This window comes from Augochlora pura, chromosome 5, assembly GCF_028453695.1.
Source record: "Augochlora pura isolate Apur16 chromosome 5, APUR_v2.2.1, whole genome shotgun sequence".
Lineage (NCBI taxonomy): Eukaryota > Metazoa > Arthropoda > Insecta > Hymenoptera > Halictidae > Augochlora > Augochlora pura.
Window position 1 is genome coordinate 1,013,953 of NC_135776.1, and position 26,491 is coordinate 1,040,443.

A 26,491-nucleotide genomic window follows, 5' to 3' on the forward strand; every position below is an offset into this window, starting at 1 on the left:
AGGTATTCGCACGTTGACGGTTCTTTGGTGTATTATAATATCGTTATATTATACAACGAACAGTACATAGGGTTAGCTAGCATTCTTCAACAGGACGTATATACTACACACACGTGTTGAAAGGACCAAACGAAATTGAAGCAACGGCGGCCATGATAGAATCATGCGCAGTTTTGAAATTCGAACGTTCAAACACACTTCCATCATACTGTAAGCAGCATTGGAAACGAAAATGAATGCACATTGACAAATGAAACGGATGTATTATTCCTTTCTGTTTTCTTCTATCCGAGAACTTGAAGCACGCGTTACACATATATTATATCCATTGGTGAGGAATTCTGCTCAAATTTTATATATATATATTTATCGGTTGAAATTACAATTATATATGTCGTATGAAAAATACATATATATGTATATATATATATATATATAAACAGTGTATAAACCATTACTTAATTTGATCACTATCAAGCGGTAATAGAATTTTCTTGTGACTAACAATCTTACGTTTGTTGGTCCTAGACAAAGTTTAATTTGACACACACACACACATGTATCGGTGTTAGTTCTTGGCGTAGCACTTTTCTCTTAACGAAGATTCGTGAACTTTTATATACAATAGTTGATATTAAAACTGTTGAAAAGGCGAGCCTTGATTTTTGCTTCTCAATCTTCATTAAATTAGAACATTTGTTCACATAAAAATTCACGGGTCTTCCTCGAGCATATGTTCAAAGGAAATTACAAAGAAAATGATAAAAATGTTTCACAGTTTTTGCTTTTTAGTCTCCGAAATTGAAAAATAATGTCTCCTTATTCTTTTCTTTTTTTTCATTGATCACAGTGCGTATTTACACTGTGCATGTATTGCACTCGCTAATCTACAATACGAAATTAATTATAGTGTACATACAATAAATATTATCACTGCCATGCGTCCCCTAAAAGAAAAATACTAATCGTATTGCCACTTGGATCATGGCAGTGGGCGTGGCAGTGATAAACCCTCTCGATCATTGGCTCCAACGAAATTCTCTATCTTACACGTAAAAAAGAACTACTAAATTAAATTAAATAATAGATAAATTAATGTACAGCCACTAACGATAGTAATGTGCGGCACTGTGTCTCGGTGGTTCTCCACAAGGCATGCTACCGCGATCGGCTATCGCAGATGAAAATTGATCGTCGACTCGTGTAAAAGTAAATCTGTGTAATAAATAAAATCTTCGCCGACCGATCGACAAATTTGAAGCGATCGTTAGAAGAATCAGTTAATATTAGATGTTGCATATAAATGCGTCGAGAGTTATTGCATCGAGGTTGCAGATAAATTTGCGCGGGGTATCTTATATTGTACGTTGCAGATCGTTAATCGTTAGATCCATGTATCTTGTGCTTTCACATTTCTCTTCCCGAATCATGTTTATTGCATTTTTCGTTTAAATAATCCTTCCCGCGATTTCTAGACGTTCTGCATTTATCTATCACTCTACATAAGGGGGTTGCTGTGCAGTACTTCAAGAAAACTCAGCCGCAAGCAGTACCAAATGGTTGAATGTATCCTAAAAGGTTTCGTCAAAGTAAGTATCGCCCCCTGCCGTAATTCATTTAAATGAATCAGTATTTATAACACACTCCTTTTCTTTTCACCAGGAGTTCGTTAGCCTCGAAACTCAATGCTAGGAATTTCGAAACGGTATTTTCTATTCTATCCTAGGATGCATTCAATGTCTGCATAGTCGTTGCAGTCTACAGTTTACAGCCACGTTTTCCAAAGGCCCTGTACAGATCAAACCTCATACGATAAACGTGCATACCGCACAAGACAGGTACAATTCTCCGTGTACTGAACAACTAATACTTCCCCGAGGTTTTGCGTCCATATATCAGATTGATCATTCTCTTAAAGTGCACGATTTTGCGTCGGTAATCGGGCATAAGGAACGAGACAGGGAACACGCATTCGAGGGTGTGGCGGAAATAGGAGAATGGTAACTAACGACCTACGCGTACAGAGGACCTAGTAGAATAGAGTGAAGGCGTGTAGAATAGGGTGTCTACAAAAAGAACGAACAGAGAAGTATCAAGCTAACACACAGAGACAAAAAGCTCGTCTGTACAGTGAAGGCAATAGCATTTCGAATCACAATCATCTCATCTGTGTTCCAGCATTTCTACGTCGAACGTGTTCAGAGACGGAAATTGACTAAATTATTATTGTTGCTCGATCGTTGCGCTCACAAAAAATAGTTGTAGCGAGACCGTACAGAGATATAGGAAATAGGCTGAAGACGTAAAGGTTGCCGGAAAACTGTCTAAACTCGAGCAACGAGCCGCGTAAATTCGCATAAATATATCCAATATTGCTCATAAGTACCGTAGTGTCTCTCGTGCAACTAGCAACAATGCTACAGGGCAGATAATTTCTTGAAGCGAGTATCAAAAGATCCCACGGACCAACGTCAGACGATTCTTCACTAATCGCTACAGACTAATCGGTTTGGTGCGCGAATAGACGCCTAACATTCGCTGTCTCGTTAGGTCCGAAGGATCCTTTAGGCCTTGTGTCCGCTCGCCCAGCGGGTTCCATTACAGAGAGGCGATCCTAGCTAAGGAGATCTTACTTTCGAAAGTGAAAGTGAGAGGTTCGAGGAACGGACACGCGGCCTAGGGGACTTGCGGGAGAAGTTTATTGGCGCTGAAGTTTACGTATTTGATCCTCCAGCTCCTTGACCCGTAACTGGCTGTTAGCTAGCTGCCGTCGCACCAGTCTCAGTTCATCGGTTTGACGAGCGAACGCCAATCTCAGCTCGGCCTCGTTATTCGGAATGTCCACGGTCTCCAGGACCTTGTTGTCCGCAGGAGGAACAATGATGTTGTTCTTCTACAAGCAAGACCATAGTCAAAGATATTCTCATAGACGTTAACTAGCGTTGGGCAACTTTCGAGCAAACTACCTGCAGCACCGTGGTGCCAAACTTCTGCTGCAGCTGCTGGAACTTGGTACTCTGATTGCTGGAGGTCTTCTGACTCTTCTCGGAGATCTCGTGGAACTCTATCGGCCTGTAGTCCGGCACAGTCTCGGTGGACAAGAAGGCGAACTTCTTCTTGTTGTTTAGGTCCGTCGTGGGCGGCTGTTGAGGTGGCTTGTAAATCCGCGGCTTGTGCGTGGTGATACTACCTCCTGTTTAATATTTGATCAGGTAATTAGACGAATGTGACAGAAGCGAAACGTTAGCGAAATCAAACGAGTAAAACTTGACCCTACCGGTTTTCAGCGATATCAGTATCGGCGGGCTGTTCATGCCGCTAATCCAGTCTCTGGCTGATAGAGCAGGACAGGTGCCCACCGTATCCGGGTACAGGTCCTCCTGGAATTGGTCGCTCTGCGAAAGTGAAAGTCGACGATTAGCCAGTCAAATTGCTAACTGATAGGTCAACGGGATAATATCGTACCTTTCGCGGGACTATCATCGCAATCGGTTCGCAAAGCCCACGGGTCGCGTGTAGCTTGTAGAACCTGAACACCTCACAGATCGAAGTACTCACTCCTCTCTTCGGCATGACACCCAGTCCTCTCTGAGGGTTGCCGGAGATGAACTGGCTGAGGTAGTGCATCCAGGGAGCTTCGTTCACTACCTCATAGTACCTGATGTTGCCGTCACCCTGAAACGGGCAAATTCATAGAATGCTTTGAAATTACGATTACAAACCATCCATAGAAGCAGTTATGTCAAGGTTATAATGAGCCTACCTTTCCAGCTAGATACACCATGTTGGTGTCATTGTCGTAGTACGGGAAGACGACCCCGCTAGAGGAATCAATGGTCTCACAGACCAACGGAACTGTCAGATCGTGCTGGCTCCAAATAGCGTACTGTCTGTCCGAGTGTCTGCTGAAGCCTGTAGTCAGAAGTCTTCCCGAGCCACCGAGAAACACCACCTTGCTAGCTTTGGTCCCAGCGTGGCAGACTCCTTCCTGCCCAAGCCGTAACCGGGCAGTTTTATTAAAGTTTCCATGGTCTATAAAACAATTAAACAGACACTTACCGAGACTACGATACCGGATCTCGGCTCGAACACCCTCAGCTTCTTGTCTTTGCACGTGGTCGCCAGCAAGCTGCCGTCACGGTTCAACGATATGCTATAGATCACATCCGGGTGTCTGTCGATCACACTGACCGCCTCACCCCGGTTTATATCCCAAACGATCACTAGATGATCGAAGCCGGCGCTGAAGAGCACGTTCTCGGCTACCGGGTGCCATTCTATGTAGGCGACCCGACGTTTGTGCCCTTGGAGCTCCACCAGCCAATCGGTTAGGTTTCGGGACAAGCCGCCGTCAGGGATATGCCAGAGCTTGATCTAGAACCATAAAGAAGCCATCAGAATGGCTCTAAAATGATCAGCAAAGGACACATTGTTTGAAAACCCATTGGACAATGGTATCGAAAAAACATCAAGTCCAATTGGTTCCAGCAGTTTCCAAAAACTGATCCTACAGTGCAGTCATCGGAGCAGGAAGCGATGACATTGTCGTTGAAAGGGTTCCACTTAATGTCGAGGACTGGACCTGTATGCCCTGTGACTCTGCTAGCGTTGAAGTCAAGTCTTCCGGTCTGAAAGATAGATGCACACTATTATATCAAATGCTCGATTCAAAATTGCTGGACGGCTTGTAACAACATTCGCGATTACGAGCTATTTGCGTCGATGTACAAATTGATACCCCAGAGTATTACGATAACACCGACGACGTTCGATAAGAAGTACGATGTTGTAAACGCGTGTTTGCTTCGGCGATCGCACACTGTAACGGCGAATCGATCCATCTAGAATCTAGATTACTCACGCGATCCAAAGGCAAGACCAAGAACGCTCCTCCGCCCGCAACTTCGGTCACCACGGCCAAGAACTTCGGGTTCACGGCGCAGAACTGCGAGTCGTGAGCGTTCTTCGTAATCTTCACGTTGTCGTAGCATTTCTCTCGCTTCGCTGGCACGCCGTAGACGTGCCGAAACTTACTGCTGCGGACCCCGCGGAACCAGGACTAGAAACATTGCAAATGTTCTTTATACATTCTTCCTTTTCGCTTTGATCTATAATTGAATCGTTTTTTTTTTCAGTCTGAAGACGGTTGCCCGAAGACACGTTTCGACAATAGCTCTCCCACACGGTCTCAGCGAAGCGACAACTAACGAGGTGAGATGATCAGAGATCGTTGCTCTGGTTGGTGATAAATCTTTTGTTAATCAGCTTAATTCGTCAAGTTCCTAACTAGAGGCGGGCCAACAGCACGAGCGGAAAGTATTTATGCGTTTCTGGGACTCTCACCGGGCTCAGAAACCGTGAAGAAGAAAGTTCTCTGGAGCGGAGGTGCCGAAAGCGCGCGATACTTCGGTCCCGCCGCTGTTTATCAAAAGTTATTATTACCGATCGGCCATCGTTCGCGGTACGAGAATCCTGGTCAACGATCTGTAGGTGTTCGTCCGAGGGGCCGTTGGCAGGGAATACGCGCGGAAAACGAGCGGTAATCGGCGCCGATGTGAAATCTTTTGGAGTTGGTCGCGCGTGATGCATAGAAGCAAAGCCGAGTGCAGCTATGCGCGGCGAGACAGATCAAATTATGCGACTTTTTCTCGCGAAAAGTGCAGCCGTCTGGTGGTCGGAGACGGCTGTGCACAGCCAGCGCGCTCGGCGATCGCGCGATCAAAAACGAGCGTGATCGACGAGCAAGAGTTGTTTGTAAATTCTAGATGTAACACATAATTGTACGAACGCTCCACTCGGCTCGGACAATTTCGAGAAGGAAAAAATCGAAAGCAGCTATCCGATGATCGCGAATCCGTGCCAGATTAGATCGGATTTGTTCTAGTACTTCTAAAGACGATACGCTCGTAACACCGATCCGATAAGCCGAGCCCCAGATTCGGTGATCCCGATTTCTTGAGATCTGTTATAACAAATTTTCAACGTTCGCGTCAAGGGAACGCGAGCGCTCGATTCGATCCGATCGTAATTTGAGATCATTTCTGTTCCTTTTGTTGTTGCATTCCTGTCGATCGGACAATACCATCGAATCGATCGCGTTCCAAGAGTAACCCGACGTAATAATCATCGCGTGCCATGCAGTCTGCAATTAGGGTCACGGATATGTGTGTGTGTAGCACAGAACTTTCGGTTTAGCGGTCTCTTGAAATGATACATGGCACCGTTGAAGTTCGAACTGCAGAAAGTTATTAATTATCGCGGCACGGTGGTCGAACGCATGGAGGAACCTGCTTGCCTCGTTAATTGTCAGAATACGGTCCCTAGTCGGAGACAAATACAGTAGGTTTTTTTATGTACAAAAGAGTATTTTTCGAACCATGCAAACATATCAAATCATTATAACGTTACATCGTGCTTCGTGCGGAAAGTCTCGGTAATTAATATTTGAACTATTCTTGCCATTTCTTCGACATACCTCGAAACGAAAGGCAGAGGGTTCGTTTCACTCGGACTGCGGGAATCGTATCAATTTTATATAGGATCGATCGGGCGAATGTCCTAGACAGTTAGAATTTCAATGACCCGCTATCGATGTTAACAATCGAGGCTTGGATACGGTGAGTTTCCACTCGACCGTGTCATTAAGAAACGCGACTCCGATGATTCGTCAGGCTCTAACGATCTAGAAACGTATATGTAAGTCTGTTGATGGCAATTTCTGTCTTAAACAGAATGACTCGAATCAATGCACTTTTGTAGGATAGCAGTGCGGAGATCCTGGTCACATTTGCTGCCGATTGGTACTGCCGTATAGGTACCCGAAAGGTCGGCACCGATAAAATTCTAGCTGGAAATACCAGTAGCGACTGGAAAACAGGAATGACATGCAACGAACTGTAGAGAACATTCGCCCGACTAGTCGAAAAGTCACCTGAACACCGAAACCACTCACCTGTTTATCATTGGTCATGTCTGATACCAATCAGACTCGGCCGGTCGGGTACACGTGCGCTGTGAAACGTTGGTCGCCAGTGCAGAACAGGTGAGTATGCGTGTGCGATTGTGCGCGTCGCAATTCGTACAAGCCAGGACCCATGCATGCGAACGATTAGGTGAATTTCAATTCTAGCCCGGTATCGCTTCCTTCTTTACTGGAAGAAATGAAAACAGAAGGGAACACGAGGTTGACCGACCGATTAGGCAACTGCTCGCTGGATCGAGGACGAATTACAAGTGCATCGATCCGCGACCACCGGTTACCTATCGGCTCGCGCCCCTTCCCTTCCCCCTTTGATCTACCCGCGAATCGTTTCTATTGGCCGCGAACATCGTCTCGACGTGTGACGACAGTTTACAATTTTGTTACTGCTATCACCGCTTTCGGGACCGATTAAGTCAAACGAAGATGTCGAAATACCTGTGAGAACTAGGATTCTCCCAAGGACCGCCAAAGAAGGCCCCCAAGAAAATGTTACAAATTTTTAAATTTGAATCGACAGATGCTGTTGTGTTCAACAGGTGAGCTCGTGGTCAGTTCTTTACAAAGTAGAATCCACTTAACTACTATACTATATCATTCTCAACAGCTGTATCTCGTAAGGATCGGCCAACGCTGTTTGGGTGGGGGCAAAAATACCACCCACGTGTCCGGAAATTCTTCGGTTGTACAGCAATCCTTTTTTATTTCTACGCCGAGTTACACATGCGCTTACGTCACGTCTCGAAATCAATGTCGTCTGTGGACCAGGAAGAATGGAACAGTGAGCTCAGGTATTCGTCGCAAAACTAACTCTACGTTCTGTAGACGAGCAGGAAGGAACTAGTAGTCGTTAGCTAGGCGGCTCTTTCTATTCTCTCATCTTTCCAACTATCAATTATTCAGTCCTCCTTGTGTGATGATCTAACGTTTCTATCTTCTGTATTTTAGCAGAAACGTGCATGGGAAACCAGATGTTCCCAGTATTGTGCTTGGTCAAGATCACTATCCCATAAGAGGTTCGATGTTAGACGTTCCAGTGAATCGCCTCCGTTATCTAGCGACATTAACTTAAGCTCTATAGCCCGGATTATTATGATGATTGTTCGGTTCGACGGTTCTTTCAACCGTTTCGTGGAGCGTTAATAATCGTCGCCGCCCTCATGCCGGTGCTAATCGCATTTACCACAGAAACGGCTGCTCGAAAGCATGTACAGCGCGGGCCGGAAAAGGTCTCCGTGTTTCTTTTCTGTTTGCGCATTATTAACCTCGTTGAGTCTCATTAATTGGGACTTGGTTGCCCTGGTCGGTTTTCAGACTGTACGCGAGAGAAACGGATACTTTTTCGAGGCACTGTACGCGCATATCAAAACAAAGTGTACCTGTTTGTCCATGAGACGGCGAACGGCACCGTAGAACGTCTTCCACGTCCGCTGGGCTCACAGACGGAACCAAACGCGTGTTAAGAAGTTCTCGAGCGGCTTCCGTGGGAAGCACGAGTTCCCCTGTTGCCGCACAATAAAGTTCCCCGGCGAAACGTGTACGCGATAGCGTCGAAGAACGAGAGCCCAAGCAACAACGGTGAGCACTGTTTTGCTCCGCCGCGATATTCAGCACCAACGAACGCCGAAGAACGTGGTCACGCAACGCGGCGTTTCATTCAGAGAAAAGAAGAAGGGCCGCGCGAACAGCCAGCGCAAAGTACCGCGCGCGTTTACATTTACGATCGGTCAGTCTCAGACGCACGCGTTAGATCGCGAAAGTCGTCGAGCAGGCACTGCCAGTTAGCCGCTATCCAACACTATGTAGACGAGCCTACACCACCAGCCGCGCGTCACGTGGTGCACGCTCCTTGCTGCGTGTTTAACACGCGAGCGTGACGCTTTTATAGAAACGCGCGCGCCTGATCTTGTGCGAATGACGCGTAATTCGCGCGCGATTCTTTGTGCCCGCGGAAGGATTCGCGGAGAAAAGATCTACAGTGACGGCCGTATATACTTGAGGACAACTTTTACTCTGTCTTTGAAATTTTACAAGTTTTGTTCGCATATCTTGTAGATATACGCTTTAATGTTTTAATTTTACGATTCTTGAATTATCAGTTCTCCTTCTTTTATAATGTTTTTTCATAGTAGCTTGTGGCCTCCGCAGGATTTCATTGGCAGTCTACGTATCCGCGAATTACCGCGTGAAAGAGGTCAAAGCTTGCTGATTAAAATTCTACCGTTTCTTGTGTTGAAAATGTCTCGAAGAAGTTAACGATTTCTGTCTGAGACAAGTTATGTGTAAACTTGTGTTCTAGTTGTCGAGTTTGCATTTCAAATATTTACATCGCAAAAGAGGGGAACGAAAATTCCGAAAGTGCACCAAAGGTACTTTGATGGTTACTGCGTGAACTAACCGGTCCCCCGATTAATTAGTAATTATAAACTTAACGAATACTTCCTTGGAGAAACGGATAAAAAGAAAAATAGGAACTGGCTCCCCTCCCCCATAGCGGTTGTCAATCAATACCAATTTCCTTAAATCAAGTCGAACGCTCACAAAGTGGAACGCTCTAAATGCAGCCTGATTCGAAAACAAAGGCTAATGACACACTGTAACGGTTACAAGCAACCAGTACACTACGCAATCGATCGGATCGATAACCAGCACACGTAACAATAATGCATTCTCTATGCAAAAAAAAGGCACTGAAGAGGTATCACGCAAGAGGCAGTCGAAAACATCATCTCATCATCGAAGGCAGTGTCGACCATGAAAACACAGCAAGCAAATCAAGTGTCCATCCACTGACTGATGAATTGCAAAACAAGGATTAAAAACTTGCTGAGAAAAACGTAAATAAACAGAAGCGGTCATACGAAGAAACAGGCGGGAGGAGATACAACGATCAGAGGATAAAATCTTACTTTTCCGCTTGGCTTGTAGCACGCTCTGACGTCTACCATATTGTTCAACAGGGAGTGAGTGTCATCCGTGGCGTCCAGGCCCAGTTTCTCGGCAAATTCCTCCCTCGAGCGTATCATTTCCCAGTTTGCGATATTATATCCCATAGGATCTTTTTGGTACTCCAATGAATATTGTGCACGCACGATCGTCCCCACGTCACCAGCACAGCCCGGAGCCTGTTGTATTCGTCTGTGCGACTCGGTGTTCGCGTTTCAATTGTTAAGAACGGATTGGCAGTCGTTCGGCGATCATTAAACTTCGTCGATCACGTACCTACACTGGTCAGAGAGGAACGGGTTGCTCGCAATTCGGAAAATCGTGGACAAAAGGGCCACGTGCGAACGTGCCACCGCTCTATCCGCCCGATTTCGTAATCTACTCACTGAACCCGGCACATGAACACGGCGCCGCACCGCGTATCGATTGCTCGTCGTGCGCGCAACACGTAAACACACAAAGAGCACGTCGCCCTGAGAGCCAGTGCGGCGATATTCTGCTATAAAGATTGTAAAGTCGCTTCGAATCGAACGAGCATCCCGCGCTTTCATTCCACCATACTGCGAACCCCCTTGATGCCTGTAAACCCGCTCGACGCCCGCGTTGAACCGCAACGCGGACACACAACGCCGGCAACCAGCCGCCGAGTAACAACTTATTTGCTCGTTGTGAGCAGAAAGCGCGACATTTTCGTTCGCCAGCTGTTTGTCCCGTATCGCTCGTCCTCCTCCCCGGTTGCCCATGAAGGGGGATGAGCGCATACAGGGTGCTCCAAAACTATGCAACCCGAAAGCATACGGATGCTATTTTGTAAGCGCGATACCGGCAAACCTATGAATCATCATAAGCTGCATACCCACAATTGTTCTGTATCGTGTCATATTGCTCTGGCGTACCAAGCGCTGCATCGATGCGTATATATGTGAAAGGTTACACAAGTATAATACGCCACAGCGATACAATGCGATTATTTTTAAATACCCATCGGTGGGTAATGTGTAGAACCTCTCTTATTTTTCCGATAGGGTGCCATATATCTCTGTTATCGAAAGCATTCAGAAGGTGCCGTGTCGGTTTCGACTACAATAGAAATTCCAAGCGTGAGTGCTAATTTTCTTTATTTGCTATTATTTTGCTCCGAAATTTTAGAAATAATAGTGTAATACATCCACGCCTCTTAGATAATACTAGCACTAACACACTTTGTATGCAAACAATAATGTTTACAAACAGTGTCGTAGTCTTTGCGGATCAATGAACGCTCCGCTACACGAAGTTTTAGTATTGAAATCGAATGGTCAGTTGAGTGAAAAAATCGCAAAGGTTGTGTTTTAATGACCTAGAGCTTGGTGAATTCTTCTACAAATATTTGCGAACACTCTGTATCGTGTGTGTACCCGCGCCGCGTAATAACGCGTGACGCGATTGTCGATCAGCGAATTTCCGAAGGATGCATTCCCGTTTCACAGGAAGCGTCACGAACGGTGTCACGAGAACGGCTTGAAAAGTTCGCGGTCAATGTACGAATGCGACGCAATCCTGTCATAACTACTCGATCGTTTTAATCCGATGGGAACACTGTCAGTCGACACTCACCGCTTATGCCCGTGCAACACCGATTTACATATCGATTTGAACGCAGACGAGGCGTTGACACGCCGTGATGGGAGGCGGTCTGCTCGAGAAACGGTACGCGATTGTTGCTCACTGGACCGAGAAAAAGAATTTAACAAACGGATTTCATGGGAAACTCTCCATATAAAATTCTCCGTTTGGCAACGTTATAAACAGTTCTTATTGATCCCAGAAAAAGAATAGATGATCGAACGTTAAACTTCGAAATGAACTTTAACAGATTATTTTCGTAAATAAAATGGTGAAGCGAATCGCGCGTTGATCGAAGTTTCTTTTTGGGAATCGAAACGTCCGTGAAATGATGGACAAGTAATCACACATCTACCTACTGCAGTTTTAGACTCGTTTGTACCGACGTTATACTGTCGTGTGGTACAGCTTTGTGCCGCAAGGCGGCAGTTTAATGTCGCTGCTGTATAACAGGTTGCCTATGCAGTGCTCTCGCTTTCACATCAAATGAACAGGTTATATTTATATTAGAGGTAGAGTGTAGAAGATGTTTTGTTGAAATTTATTTATTTATTAGAATTTCCACAGTGATCTTGGCCGTGTGAGATTACACTTGTTTCAATGATGGGGTCCGACCATACACACAGGCGATGGAGCAATTTGCGAAAAGTTTTAGAAAGATCCGGTCCCTTTTGTAGACCTGATTTTGAGCCGTCGTCGGAGACCTTGCAATTTTTATTAGAAAATTGCAAGATCCTAGTTATCGGCGCTGGCGGCTTAGGATGCGAATTACTCAAAGATTTAGCCCTGATGGGGTTCAGACACATTCACATAATCGATATGGACACAATTGAATTGTCCAACCTAAACCGGTATGATAAAGTACCTAATCGGACGAACATTGATTTTTCAGTGTATAGCAATTGAATTCATTAAAATTGCAGACAATTTCTTTTCCGTCACAAAGATATTGGCTCGTCAAAAGCGGACGTAGCTGCACGATTTGTAAACGCTCGAATTCCGGGCAGCAATGTTACACCACACTGTTGCAAAATACAGGACAAAGATGAGGAGTTTTACAGACAATTCCACATAATAGTTTGCGGCTTAGATTCGATAGTTGCAAGGAGATGGATCAATGGTATGCTCCTCTCCCTTTTGATCTATGAAAATGGAGAGTTGGATAAGTCTAGTGTCATACCAATGATTGATGGTGGCACGGAGGGTTTCAAAGGAAATGTAAGGGTGATTTTGCCTGGTCTAACTGCTTGCATTGAGTGCACTTTAGATCTATATCCTCCTCAGGTGAACAGTCTACTTGTTTTTAGCAATAGAATATAATCTGTACAATAGCTATTTTTATTTGAACTGCAATTACCTCCAAATATAGGTCACGTATCCACTATGTACAATAGCAAACACTCCACGTTTACCAGAACATTGTATAGAATATGTGAAAGTAGTTCAGTGGCCAAAGGAAAATCCATTTAATTGTCCAATAGACGGCGACGATCCTCAGCATATTAATTGGATCTATGAAAAGTCTATTGAGAGAGCAACACAATTTGGTATACAGGGTTTAACGTACAGACTAGTTCAGGGTGTAGTTAAAAATATTATACCTGCTGTAGCATCAACAAATGCTGTAATTGCTGCAACCTGTGCTACAGAAGCATTCAAGCTTGCTAGTAGTTGCAGTGCCTCGTTGAATAATTACATGGTAATTATGCGACTGTAAATATTTACCAAGTATGGATTTTATATTTTAGTTAAAAAGTCATTTTCTTTGAAAAGGTGCTGAACGATTTAGATGGAATATATACATACACTTACGAGGCAGAGAAAAAAGAAGATTGTGTAGCATGTAGTCAGATTCCAAAAGAAATCGAGATTCCTAATTCTAAATTCAAACTAAGTGACCTGATAGAACTTCTTTGTGAAAAACCGGACTTGCGAATGAAAAATCCGGGTCTTACTGCCAACATTGATGGCAAAAATAAAACTTTGTATATGCAAACTGTTCCAAGCATCGAAGAGAAAACTCGTGAAAACTTAACGAAAACATTAGGTGATCTTGGATTGAAAAATGGCAATGAGATCAATGTTGCCGACATCACCACCCCCAATACAGTTGTGTTAAAATTAAAATTTGTATAGTGTAAGATATCTTAAGCTCCAATCATAAAACTTTATCATTTAGTTCACGATTTTATGGCTACAATCGTCATCGTGTATTTACAGTATTTATATCAACCTTTAATCGGTTTCAGAAATGTTAGGAAGACAAAAATTTTATCGGCAAAATCAGAACATCTTCGATGTAGTATCGTTTTCAACGAATCTATAAAATAAGTATCACACGGTAACATCATTTTAATATTAGTTCACTCTAAATCTCAGTAATAAATTGGTATTGCTATGTTCTTTTTTAGTAGTACTAATTTTCTTTGCCTATCCTTAAATGTAACAGAAGCGAATATTAAAACTATGTTAATTTATACGACACAGCTGTTACATTAACAATAAAGACACGACTGCGAATACGTTTCTATATTTCTGATGTTTTGTTCTTACTTTCATCAGAGAGTTCTTATAGTATAGAAAACTTAGTAAGTCATAATCCATAAAATTCTATCTTGTTCGATAGAAATTTGTAATCTAAAAGTGTTGTGTAACTTCAGATGTAGACAGTATCTTACAGATTATGCATTAATATGCCACTATCTCGAATAAGAAAAAAAGAAATATGCACTTGTCAAAATTTATAGTTATTAGCTTGTTATTAAATTTTTTTAATAACAATTTCATATCACCATTTTCAATTTTATGTTCAGTATGAACTTTGTGCACAGTCCTCTTTTGCATCGTAGACATTTCAACCTTTGACCTCCGTGCAATAAAAGTATCGAATAAGTTTAATTGTGAACTCTCCCTGGTGACTGCAAGTGTTATCATAAAAACTTTCCCAGTATTCAATAAATATGTTAACTAATGTGTGAAATGTAAAGAGAAAAAGGTATTCAAATCAGGGCAAATGAAGGACAGTGCACGATGGCCTAAGACATCTTTTGTTTTACAAGCACACTCGGTAACATTCGACATATGCACAACTTGAGTAGAAAAAATATCTATAACAGATACATTATCTATCCTCCTTATACAAAACTATCATTACAATGTTATAATATTTCATAATTTTCGCCTTTCACCACGGCAAGACAAGCATTCTCAAAGAATATTTTGTTCTTCGAATCATTTTTTCGATTTACTTCTTTTTCACTCGAACATGAATAACACGAGGTGCACCTGTAATTATTAAATTTTATGAACTTCCGCTGGAAGCGCGGAATCCAATAGATTAAAATGTTTTCTGACGGTTGGGTTATAGCTTTGCAACGAAATAATCCGTGAGTTCATTGGCATGTCATTGTTTATACGGAATTCGAATATGAACATTTCCATTCCAATTGTACAATTTAACATTAGATGTTATTTTTTTATAGTTTTTCTTTTCCTCTTTCTTTAATGGTGATTCCCATTTACTAGACACGAGATCCAAAAAATTAACTAGTGCAAAACCAGTAACGGTGTCAAAGTGAATCGTGACGTATCGTTAGCAGTGCATTCAATAACTGTGATTAAGAGTGATTCTGAGAAAATTAGTAAATTCTATTGGTCCAATTAAAATTTCAAACGGACATCGTTTAATCTAATATACTTTCGTTATAATGCAAGAATATTTACGAAATAAAAATTGTACTTTATTGTTGATTGTTCTAAAAAAAGAAACAATATGAATGCACGTGCAATTCCACTTTCTGGCTCGGTTGATCTAACTCGCACAATACAGTCACAAAATCGACCATTTTTCTGCGAAACAAGTTCCATATACTCGAAATGTAATACAGATCAGCTGCAAAATGTCTTATGAATAATTGTCGTTCAGTATATAATACCATGGTCCATTAAAAGATATTCCGCTATAAAAACATAAGTGTCAATAAGTGGCGGCATAATGTGATTGCAAGGTCGAATTCTTACAGGGCAGAAATCTCGACACTTTCCTCAAATAATAAAAATATGTATGTATTACACGATTAACAATGATTTTTCTGGCGTTATACGGGCAGAACGATGTGAAGGTTCACAATTTTTATGTTATGCGTTCCTGTGACGGAATAGATACAGAGGATCAATGACGTCGAATAGTGTCCAGTTTCTGCTCTGAAGCTAATAAACGAAAAGTAACATAAAGTGCACGATGTCAAAACGTTATGATGAACGCTGAAATGGTTGTGTTAGGCCTTGGCGTCGACTTCCATTGCCACTTCACCTACGGATTTCTCAGCCTTCTTTTTCTTCTTCTTTGCTGATTTCGGGTTTGCAGAGGTGTACAGAAGATTCTGTAGAAAAACCGATTAATGAGAGGGAAGTTGTTTGGTAACTTAAACGAATCAAATATTTCATCTATACCTTCAATTCTGGATCTTCGACAACGCAGTCGGACTGATAAGTATCGAGGTCGAAGGGAAGTCCTGTTATCTTATGTGGCCCGTTTGGCATTAATAGTACCGTGAATTTGAATTGCGCAGCAAATTCATTTGGCTTCTCATATAGTACCTAATTTTAAAAAATACATATATGTATATTGAATCCACAATGTAACGAGAAAAAGAACCTTTGTTGTAATGAAAACTTACATGGAATGGTTCAATCAGCCTATGACTCACACATTCCACCACCGCCATTTTTGCCTTTTTTTCGTCTTCAAAAGTGCGTAAATTAAATGGCATCAAGCCGTGTTTATGAGTGAGTTCACTGTAAAACATGCGTGACGCTTTCAGTTTCAGCTGATATGTTTCCTCTGTTTTCTTAAATATCGTCACACGTGTGTCTTGTTCTTTTCCTACACCTTCGCCGGTACTAACCACGACGTCCATAGCATATACCTGATAAAAATATACACATACAATCTCGTCATACGGATATCTTCTTTGCTGCAGTAAATCATTTGATAGTATTAAGCACCTCGTGAGTTTCTAGGGTATATTTTTCGTGTTCCTTCTTCTGTGCATCATTGGGATTTTGAATAATAGTTTTCTCACCATCAATTTTGAACTGTTTCAATTGATGGCTCAACATTCCTTCTATGGGTTTACATTTGTATGCTTCACAAATTTTTTCTACAGTACCAGTTATTGTATAAGTCTAAAGGAACAAAATAATTATATAAATAATTGTTAAGTTCTTGATGCAATACTCATTTTGTATCAAACTTGAGCCTTACCTCTGTACCTGGCTTCAAAAGCCTTAATGCAGCTTGAGACGCATAATGTGCAGCTAATACTACATCTGCCCTTCTACCCGTAACTTTTTTTTCTGGTGATGAACCTATAACAATAGTGTGTGCAACAACTGCTATGAAGCCATCAATGTGTGCTCCAAGATCTCTAAAATTTTGAAAAAATTTTAACAATAAATATGATGCATTATTTTCTTATAATGTTCAACGATAAATTCTCAAATGATGAACTTACACTTTTACCATGTCCTCATCTTTAAGAATAAGATCTGGTTCATTTGCAATTGGTGAGAAGTGACAAATACAATTATTAACCGATATGCATGTAGGAAAAGCAATTCCTTTCTTCTTTTCTTTCTCCTTTTTAAAAACCCTGCTAGTTTCTTCTAGTAACAATTTGTCTCCATACTCGCATATCTCTCTTACAGATGCCCCAACAACACATTTATCTAACACTTCCCTTAGTACTCCTATAAGGCACAATAATTACTTATTACATACAGTAAGATGTAAAATTTTACAGATAATCGTCTTGGGCATAATTAAGAAACAATTCATAAAATTTAGTCAACATACGAGTGATACATCGGTAGTACTTATACAGACAAACTTAAGAGTTAACGAAATACAAATTCGGTAACATGAAAACAATGAAACGAGTGTTCCATAACTTGTACAAAAATGGAAAGACGGCGATGGGACGAGCAAATCGTGATCCACAAGTAAAAACGAAAAGTTCTAGTTGAGAAAAGAACAGACGAGAATTCTTAGATCGAGTGGAAAATCGTGAATAATTTTCTGTTCGATCAAGCATTCATGAAAACATGAAAATACAGCATTAGTTATCGACAAGTTATCGAAACGTAATGGTCAATGCTGGTCTATCCCACATGGTAAGGGGGCCCGGCATTAGCGCGCCACATTCCATATGGCCAACCGGAAAATAGAACATTATGGGGCTCGTAGTTTTACGGGACGGTACCACTTCTGGATTCTGCGGTTCATTAGACAGCGTTAAGTCGTTTCCTTACGATTCACGATCCCGCCAGCCATTTTATACTTGGTGACAACGAAGTCTTCAGCAATGGTCTTCTCATTCTCGTCTTTGTCCGCCATGTCTTCAGCACACTATGTTACAATCACGTGACTATGAACCTCCTTTGCAGTTGCTTCTGCACAGCACAGAGCGTGTAACAGTCGGCGCTACTGACCGTCTTGAACTGAATCCTGAATCTGAATCGTGTGCTACGAAACTTTCTATAGATGGTCATCAACAATATCGGAATCGAAGTCAAACCTCCCCCATATGTACATCATGTATCGATCATTCTATTTCTGTAAATAGCAATATTTTCGTAGGATCAAAATTTCGATGTTGATAAATACGTTGTAATATCGTTTTACGGTATTGCCAATTATTCTTCCAAAATAATTTACTATTAATAATATAATGCATCTATGATCGTCCGAAAATATCGATTGATTGTTTTAGATATTCAATGTATTAGAATACAAATGAAAAATTACTTTTAATCGATGACTTCGAAAATTGTGTATAGATTTATTTTTGTCGTTCGTTTGGAGTAAGGTTTCCGAAAAATAAATGTACGTATGCAACACGTTTTGCCGTGCCATCAGAAAAATCGCAATGTCCAATGTTGGTTGACATGCGTCCTTCTAAAACGTGTTTCATGCCTTATGGATCCTGAGGTTGGTCCTGTGCTCTATCGAAACGCGGATTTGATTTACATCCAGTTAAATTCGAGCAGCAATCATGTCTACAGGTAAATTCTTCTCAGAAAATACAGATCAACGCTACGCGTTTCACTGATTAATTCTTATTGCGAGCAATGAAATCGATGGTGTTGATATGCTTTTACCATTTTATTACGACATAACCAAACTTCTTGCCAAGTCCAGCATGCTTTCAATATTGGAGTACTATGTATTAAAGATTTCTTTGTATAATGTCGACTAACGCCCGCCTTTTTTCGTAGCAACCAAGAAAGGAAAGAAGAAGAAGTGCAAAACCCTAGATTTAATGGAATTTTTGGCTGATGGGGGTACAACACCCACTGTGCCAATAAAACCATTGACCAATTGGGCAGATGATACAGAAGAGGAACACGGTAAAACGAAATCATACATACTTCGACTGTTATCGTTTTATTTCAATATCTTCGCATTCATTTTCAATAATATTTATATTAAATAATAATGGAGCATCCTTATTGTATAGTATACATATAAAAATAATTTATAAAAAAAAGAAAAATATTATAAATGGTCATCAAGCATAGAATTATGAATATTCATCAGCAATGTATTCTAAAAGATAAATATAGATATAGAAAAATCTTCTCTTCATCTGATAACTAAGGTAGTTACTTAATAATACTTTAGGAATCAAAGAAAATTCATTCAGAATTTTTTAATGAATTATAAACAAGTAAGTTGTCCTTAAAACTGTTCCTTTGTGTTGGAAGGTTATACATCGAGAAGCAGCAAGGATTCTCTTGTCCTACCGACTGCTCCGAGAGCTGCAAGAGATCCGAGGGGTCTTGATGATGATGTCCCAACTAATCCTCCTTTTGTAGCATCGCTTTCTAATCTTCCTTATGAAGTGGATGAAGCATATCTAGCAGAATTTTTTTCGGACATGAAGGTCAAATTATCTTCTTTATTTATTTACAAGAAATTTCACATGTTAGAACAATTTATATTATTTTTATTTTGTAGATTGCTAATATTCGTCTACCAAAAGATTCAACTAAACTGAAGGGATATGGATATATTGAATTTGAAGATCGTCAGAGTTTAATTGATGCTCTTAATTTACCCAATACCGTAAGTGTTTGTGTTTTCGAATGTGACAACAGTATTATTCAATATAAATAGTATATATTTTGTATTGTTCACAGTCTATGAAAACGAGAAGAGTACGGATCGATGTTTTAAATAGCTCTAACGATGATCGTCGCGGTGGACGTATGGGTAGAGATAATCGTAGAGATGCTTATGATGATCCCGAGCGTACGTCTGGAGATTGGAGAAGCGGTCCAAGGGACAGTGTACCTGCAGATGGAGACTCATATCGAAGCCGATACGATAACAGAGATAGAGACAGAAGAGATGATCGCGAAGGTACTACAATCACTTTTGAATAGACTATCGTAGTTACAATTTGTAAAAAGACTAATAAAACCTACATCATCTAGGCTCCGATTACGATTATAAACCCGGTGGGTGGCGTGAAAACAACGACAGAGGAAGACCGCCGATGCGAGACAGAGGTGGTTTCAGAGACGATGACAAAGACAGGGAATGGCCTCGCTATGATAGGGGCAGCAGAGATAGAGATGGTGATAGAAGGAGCAGTTTTGGACCGCGTCGTAATTATGGTGATGGTGAATATGATCGAGATGGTCAGCGTCAGCAAACAAAATTACCACCGCCTATTGACAGTAAATATAACTAATACTCACGTCGTTGAAGCCACAGAGTTTCATAGACGTTTTTCAATATCTTCCAAAACTTTTCGCTATAGAAATATTTCTATGTTTTAGCTGATGCAAGGAGTAGACCGAAATTGCAATTGCGACCCCGTACGAAACCTGTAGAAGGTGGTGCTGCAAAAGAAGATCAACCTATAAGAGAGGGCTCTTCATCTGCTGCTGCTCCGGCTACCACTCAGGCTTCTACCCCTCCTCCTGCTTCTACACCAGCTCCTGCACCTACTCCGTCAGCCAATATATTCGGTGCAGCAAAACCAGTGGATACCACCGCCAGGGACAGAGAGATAGAAGAACGTCTAGCTAAATTGTATTCAGAACCGAAGTTCAGAGATGAAGGGTAAATAGAATTAGCAAACTAGTGATACTATTGAAGTATGGAAATAAAATTGGTGTAAAATTGATCTTTTATATTTCAGTGATGCAGAGAAACGTGGTAAAGATGGTACTTGGGGCAGACGTAATGGAGTAAGTAATCAATATATACAGAGTTTTACAGCCTATACTGCTATTTCCATACTTGACCAAACTTTTATGAACTTTTCTAGGAAGGTCGTGAAGACAGGGAAAAGGATAGAGGTCGACTAACTTGGCGAAGTGATGACGATAGAAGTCGACGAAATGAAAGACCAACACCGCAAAGTCAACCCGCCCATTCTGGTAATTTATATTAAGATTATTTCCAAAGAAATTTATCGATGCATTTTTATATATGAATTTCTCTTTATTTAGATCAATATGCGGAATCTAGAGGCCCATCTTCCTTTCGCAGTGGTGGACCCCAAAGATCAAACGAAACTCGTGGTTCAGATAGGTAATTCGTCTTTCTTATTTTTACACAGATCATTTTTATTTTAAAAAATCAGTATATAATTCTTTTTAATATGCATTTGTAGAGACCGAAAAGACAAAGAAAAAGACGATATCAGCAAAATGTCAAAGATAAAGGATGAACAAGCTCCAGTAAGTTGAAAAATATGAACGAATATTTATGGTAATGATTATACATAACTTTGTTTATTACAGAATTTCGTAGCTTCCAACAAGTATTCCATGCTACATGATGACTTCAACCCCGACTTTTTGGATGATTTATTCTGATCATTGTATGTCATCAATGAAATTGTGCCACACGCATCATAAATTGGTCTATATATGCATATTATTAATTTGTTTTATCTCTATTAAAAGATACTTATCGAATTGATTCTTGAATCAAACACTAAGCTCTTGGTATTATTTTACAGGAATTATTGTTGATTTGTATTTAATCTATTTTATTATTCATAATATAATTATCTATCTATATATGTATTTACTTTATATTTTGGCAACGATCGTTCAATACCATTAAATCAGTGTGCGAAATTTAATAATATTAGAACGGTGGAGTTACATTGACGTATTTTTTGTCTTTTTTTTTTAATATTTAATTCTAAAGATAATTCAATCTGTAAGACTTAGGAATTGGGACTTTGTACATCATACTTTATCTACTGTACAGTTATTTTACGATGTATGACTCATTTACATGTAATATAACAATGCCAATTTAGGAGGGAACGATTAAAATGATAAGTTATGGGAACTTGAGCGATGTATTATATTCAAGTGCCTAGAATTCGATATCACGCATGATTTAATGAACAGAAATTGTATAGGTAATTGCATTTGAACATCGAAATGTTACATCAACATGAACGCAATCTATTATGCATCTGTGTGTTAGGTCGTCACATTGAACTGTTAACAATCGTGACAATATCTTGAAACTAAAACGTGGACTGATCAATAAGAAATCTTTTATAGCCATTTTATCGTAATAACAATAATTTTCGAAGAATTATGCTTGGAGACATATATATTAAAAATTATGTATTTACAATCTTTCTTGAGGTATATACATATTGACTTCGGTTTCGTTTACTGCTGAGTAGTCTGCGCCAATTGGCGTAGCTGTTTTAATACGGTTTCTAATAGTTTCTTCTTATCTCTTTCGCTCTTTTTCAGTACAGCGAATACTGTTTTCTTATCAGACTCTTTTAATCTATAAACATATATTTTGATATATAGATACAGGTGAAATATTGCACCAAACAATATATAATACAGTTACATACTTCTCTAACAACAGTACAGCCATGTTCGGAGTTACCAGATGATATTTACTCGATTCGTGGCCGTAGTCGTGAAAATAAGTAGGCCAGTCCAAACTCATGAATAAATCTAGTAATTGTCTTAATTGTGCGAAATTTTGAAGCAAGGTTCCTTCAGGCAAACCGACCACAGGTTCCGAGGCGGCGAATTCTAAAAGTTTTCGTATCTTTTTAAGTTATATGCCAATCGACTCGGTGCAGCTACGAATATTCTGTAACCAGATAATGTACATCTTAATGAAACAAATAAAACGAACACGTACGTTCACACTGTATTGTATCTAAATTGACTTGTTGAAGAGCACCCATAGATATCTGTTTTACGTCCTCGCTAATTAGAATGGCTAATATAGCTTTCGCTATATGAGAACAAGCAGCTTTACAAGCAACTTGAGCAACTTCTTCCTAAAAGATGAATATTTATTATTTATAATTTCTTGAAATTTCATGATTGTGCTACTTTACGTGAAATACTTACGGGTAAATTGGTGAAACAGGTGAAAGTACTTTGTAAAAATGCTATGAGATCAGTGATGAAACCGGATGCATGTCCTTGAGGTTCTGCTAGATTCCAGTCATAATTTTCTAATTCCAAGAATTCGTCTAGCTTATTCGTTAATTTGTTGCAAATCTGTTTCTCAGCATCGTCTCTGGCTACTCTAAACATAGCTGATTCAACACCCATGCAGCTTAGTTGTCCTTCATGCGGTGTTCTGCAATTGTTTGTATATTAATTAGTAATAAATTAATTCTAGAAATATTACTCATAGTTTAATAATAATTTTATTCTTACCCCGTGATATTGGTTACAAACTCTTCCAGATACTTCGTAGATTTTTCAAGGTACCCTGTGTTTATAATAATCTGAACTACTTGTAAGAGAGCCAAAGATGGCTTCTGAAATAAAGAAGATAGACAACCGCTAAATGTTCTCGTTAATAACAAGTTGGTTGATTTGCAAATCATTTCATCTATCTCGGTCTGTGTGAAATTTAAGTCCTCCGAAAACTTGAGACAGGCATAGATGAATTCTTTCACTTGCTGGTAAACTTTTGGTACCATATCCGAGAATGGGAACTTTTTCGGAAATTCCGTTTTTTCTAATTCTTCGTCGTGATAGGGAAATAGATCCAGAATATTGTCATATTCCTCTTGTGTTGTGACCTAAAAATTGTAATCCATACGTAATTTTTATAATGTATAAAATATCCCATACAAATACGTACCTGAATTGGTAGGAAACTATCTTCATCTAAAATGTCTCTGAACACTTGCACCCAATGCTGCATCAGAACCTCGTTGTAATGTACACGAATTTCTTGTAACAAATCCCAAAGTTGTCCTACAGAATACCCGTAATTCTATATAAGAAGAAAAAATAGATAATAAATATTTTTATCCAGTGTTATTAATTAATACTACATCAGGTCATCACTTACTCTTAAAGTTGTATTGAACAACATTATCAGATTTTTGATTCTCAGAATAAGTCTTGCATCCGTGCAGTATGCCTAAAAGAGTATTGTAGATGATATTTCAATAGTTTTTATGAATAGTTCTAATAATAGTTTATTACTTACAGAATGAGTACGGAGTGCATTGACTATCTGGGACAATGCCATGGACCACAATTCATCCAAGTAAATCCTCGTTGCTAAACCATTGCCTGTATTCAAAATATGATCTTCCACTACAAAGAATCCCACAATTCCTTGTAGGTAAGTTTGATAGCCTGCTATACTCTCATGCTGGAAACATAAAACCAAAATTGAGTATACATTCGAAGAAATTACTTCTGTAAATGAAACATAATAATGATATGTACCATATTAATGGGTGACTGTAAAACTAATCTAGCTTGTTGTTTCCTTTGCTGTCTGTAATATGTTTTAAACGTTTCTCCTTCTCGTAGTACTGTATAAATATGCATACAACGATACACTGGACTAAAATCCATTAAGTCTTGAGCACTTAATTCTTCTTCGCCGTCATTCGGTACAGATGTTCTAGTCTGCGATCTCTTCTTTTTCCGACCGATGATCTCGGCCTCGATAGTTAATTGTTCTTGCGTCTGTTTGAAGATTGTATAGTCCATCAGATACATGAGGATTCATTTATAAATGAATCCTATATGCTATACTTACGTGTCTCATAGCAACATCGCCAATTTTAGGTGAGTATTTTCTAATATTTTCTAAAAAGTCTCTTAAATCAGACATGGAAGCATCCTTTATATTCTCACGTAGTCTAAAATCAGTGCAATCTATCAGTTGCTGAATGTCATTTATACATTTCTGTGCAAATATTTTACATTCTGCTGTAAAAATAAATTTTGCTTTATCTTGTGGCATTACTCACTGTGGTATTTGCTGAGTAATTTGTGAAGAAAATCTATAATTTGTTACTTTTGGTAAATCATGGTGTTCCAACTGTTCCAGTGTCTTTAGAGCTGGATAATAACGTTTGTCTTTCAATTGTTTCTGCAACTTTGCATACGCAGCTAAAACAGGAAGACACATGGTAAGACTGTCTACTGCTGCAGCCATGTTACTCTCTACTTTGCGTGCTCTAACAAGTTCTTCTCCCTTTTCTATCACTTTGGTGGAGGTAGCAGTGATGCGCTTGTCAAGCTCCAATATCTCAGCCTACAGAAAGCAATTAGAAATATAAAGTTGCCGTTATAAAATCGTAGAATGTTGGAAAATAACACTAACATTGAGTTGTTGAGCTTGAGAACGAACTTGCAGAAGTTCTCTTATCGAATCAATGAAACCTTGATAGTGATGGTTGCACATTCGTTCAATGTCTTTGTCATGGGCCTTGATACGCTCATCAAGCTTTTCCATAAACTTTTGATGTTCATGACCATCGTAAATAGCCCTAAAAAAAAGAAGAATTTATAGACAATAAGTTGTTTTTGCTCTTTGGTCTTTTAAATTTTTTGTTTCTGCGGAGATAATTGATGACAATGGTACCTGAAAACAAGCCCTATACTATTAGTATCTGTTGATTCTATTTCATACAGCAGGTACTCGTGTTTAGGTACCATACTTGACAATAGATTGTCAACTTGGTTAGTTGACAACCTTGACATGGTACAACCCTAATTCGATTCGTCTTTATTTTACAACAGGGACAACCACCCCCGTTTTCTACCCTTCCAGTGCGCATATGCAGGATAAATGACCGCATCTGCGTGAAGGGGTTGCTTCGGGGGCGCGTCTTTTGACCAAAATACCGATAACAAATGCATGATTTTCTCATAGTTTTACGTACCGAAAAGTTGGGCCCAAATAATCGTCTATGCCCTCGATTTCTTGTATAAAAATATCGTACCGTTGCATTTTAATTAAATGCTAAGAAAAACCCTAATGCGATAAAATGAAGAGGCGTCAACGAAATTGATAAAGTTGATCGAACACCCTCAAATTTATCAAGGTCGAGTAATATCGATTTGTTGTGCAATTACATGTTGAGTCAAGAGAATAAACTAAGCCTACAGATTTTGCTAGAACGTTTCTGTCATTAGAACAATTGTCCGAATGACAGTGTCAGTCGTCAGTACATATCATTCGTTTGAACTGCCATCTTCCGCGAAACTACATTGTCTACCACGTTAAAGTGTCGCTTATGTCGTGTGTCACTTTCCGGCGGTCAGTGAACTGTCCAATTTAACAGTACAAAGTGGTTTATTGTACGATGGATCCTATAGCATTAAAAATTATTCGAATTACTTAGATTCAATCATATCTGCTACGATATTTCTACATACGTATATCTACATAGATTTCAATTGCTAGTTAAAATGATGAGTGTCATTTTTAAAACAGTCACTATCATTTCTAAAACGATAGTATGATAAAGAGGATTCAGCGGACAACATCAAAGTTCCAAAATAATTTGCAATTGAAAAAGTTACTCGTCATATTTGTTAGGTTGTATACTTAAAGTAATATTGACACGTAATACAATCTACAGTCTGTACATAAGTAACATATCGATTAGAACCGGC

The 26,491-nt window shown here is 39.9% G+C and overlaps 5 protein-coding genes across 16 annotated transcripts; 2 read left to right on the forward strand and 3 right to left on the reverse strand.

The window, feature by feature from the left end:
* Positions 1-447: 447 nt before the first annotated feature.
* LOC144470043 (coronin-2B) lies at positions 448-11,582 on the reverse strand. 8 transcript variants are annotated; one of them, XM_078180829.1, is made up of 10 exons: positions 11,522-11,582; positions 9,889-10,206; positions 4,862-5,059; positions 4,512-4,628; positions 4,060-4,374; positions 3,764-3,988; positions 3,466-3,675; positions 3,278-3,395; positions 2,967-3,193; positions 448-2,893 (listed from the first exon to the last, which is right to left on the reverse strand). In XM_078180829.1, the coding sequence occupies exons 2-10, from the start codon at positions 10,030-10,032 to the stop codon at positions 2,699-2,701; spliced, it is 1,749 nt and encodes a 582-aa protein (XP_078036955.1). In that variant the 5' UTR covers positions 10,033-10,206; positions 11,522-11,582; the 3' UTR covers positions 448-2,698. The 8 variants fall into 8 exon arrangements, with proteins under 8 accessions (XP_078036955.1, XP_078036956.1, XP_078036953.1 ...); XM_078180830.1 differs by having other exon boundaries at positions 9,889-10,201; positions 11,522-11,537; XM_078180827.1 differs by lacking the exon at positions 11,522-11,582 and adding an exon at positions 11,126-11,189 and having other exon boundaries at positions 9,889-10,421.
* Uba3 (Ubiquitin-like activating enzyme 3) lies at positions 11,518-13,908 on the forward strand. 4 transcript variants are annotated; one of them, XM_078180841.1, is made up of 5 exons: positions 11,518-12,381; positions 12,454-12,814; positions 12,900-13,229; positions 13,304-13,667; positions 13,780-13,908. In XM_078180841.1, exons 1-4 carry the CDS (start codon positions 12,131-12,133, stop codon positions 13,664-13,666), a joined length of 1,305 nt encoding a protein of 434 aa, XP_078036967.1. In that variant the 5' UTR covers positions 11,518-12,130; the 3' UTR covers position 13,667; positions 13,780-13,908. The 4 variants fall into 4 exon arrangements, with proteins under 4 accessions (XP_078036967.1, XP_078036965.1, XP_078036966.1 ...); XM_078180839.1 differs by lacking the exon at positions 13,780-13,908 and having other exon boundaries at positions 11,518-12,042; positions 12,098-12,381; positions 13,304-13,757; XM_078180840.1 differs by lacking the exon at positions 13,780-13,908 and having other exon boundaries at positions 11,518-12,024; positions 12,098-12,381; positions 13,304-13,757.
* Positions 13,909-14,258: 350 nt separating this feature from the next.
* Positions 14,259-18,040, reverse strand: LOC144470047 (proliferation-associated protein 2G4). The gene is made up of 7 exons (XM_078180842.1): positions 17,843-18,040; positions 17,047-17,281; positions 16,797-16,959; positions 16,538-16,717; positions 16,210-16,458; positions 15,983-16,129; positions 14,259-15,912 (listed from the first exon to the last, which is right to left on the reverse strand). The coding sequence occupies exons 1-7, from the start codon at positions 17,925-17,927 to the stop codon at positions 15,808-15,810; spliced, it is 1,164 nt and encodes a 387-aa protein (XP_078036968.1). The 5' UTR covers positions 17,928-18,040; the 3' UTR covers positions 14,259-15,807.
* Positions 18,041-18,503: 463 nt separating this feature from the next.
* Positions 18,504-22,752, forward strand: Eif4b (eukaryotic translation initiation factor 4B). Its single transcript, XM_078181289.1, has 12 exons — positions 18,504-18,595; positions 18,809-18,940; positions 19,298-19,476; positions 19,551-19,658; positions 19,733-19,955; positions 20,030-20,275; positions 20,378-20,663; positions 20,743-20,791; positions 20,872-20,983; positions 21,056-21,137; positions 21,220-21,286; positions 21,350-22,752. The coding sequence occupies exons 1-12, from the start codon at positions 18,586-18,588 to the stop codon at positions 21,422-21,424; spliced, it is 1,569 nt and encodes a 522-aa protein (XP_078037415.1). The 5' UTR covers positions 18,504-18,585; the 3' UTR covers positions 21,425-22,752.
* On the reverse strand, positions 21,415-26,136 carry Sec15 (exocyst complex component Sec15). 2 transcript variants are annotated; one of them, XM_078181287.1, is made up of 13 exons: positions 25,756-26,136; positions 25,194-25,359; positions 24,838-25,124; positions 24,624-24,726; positions 24,305-24,550; positions 24,060-24,227; positions 23,919-23,990; positions 23,706-23,840; positions 23,273-23,643; positions 22,958-23,192; positions 22,743-22,884; positions 22,444-22,630; positions 21,415-22,370 (listed from the first exon to the last, which is right to left on the reverse strand). In XM_078181287.1, exons 1-13 carry the CDS (start codon positions 25,821-25,823, stop codon positions 22,247-22,249), a joined length of 2,304 nt encoding a protein of 767 aa, XP_078037413.1. In that variant the 5' UTR covers positions 25,824-26,136; the 3' UTR covers positions 21,415-22,246. The 2 variants fall into 2 exon arrangements, with proteins under 2 accessions (XP_078037413.1, XP_078037412.1); XM_078181286.1 differs by lacking the exon at positions 25,756-26,136 and adding an exon at positions 25,455-25,638.
* Between the last annotated feature and the right edge of the window lie 355 nt (positions 26,137-26,491).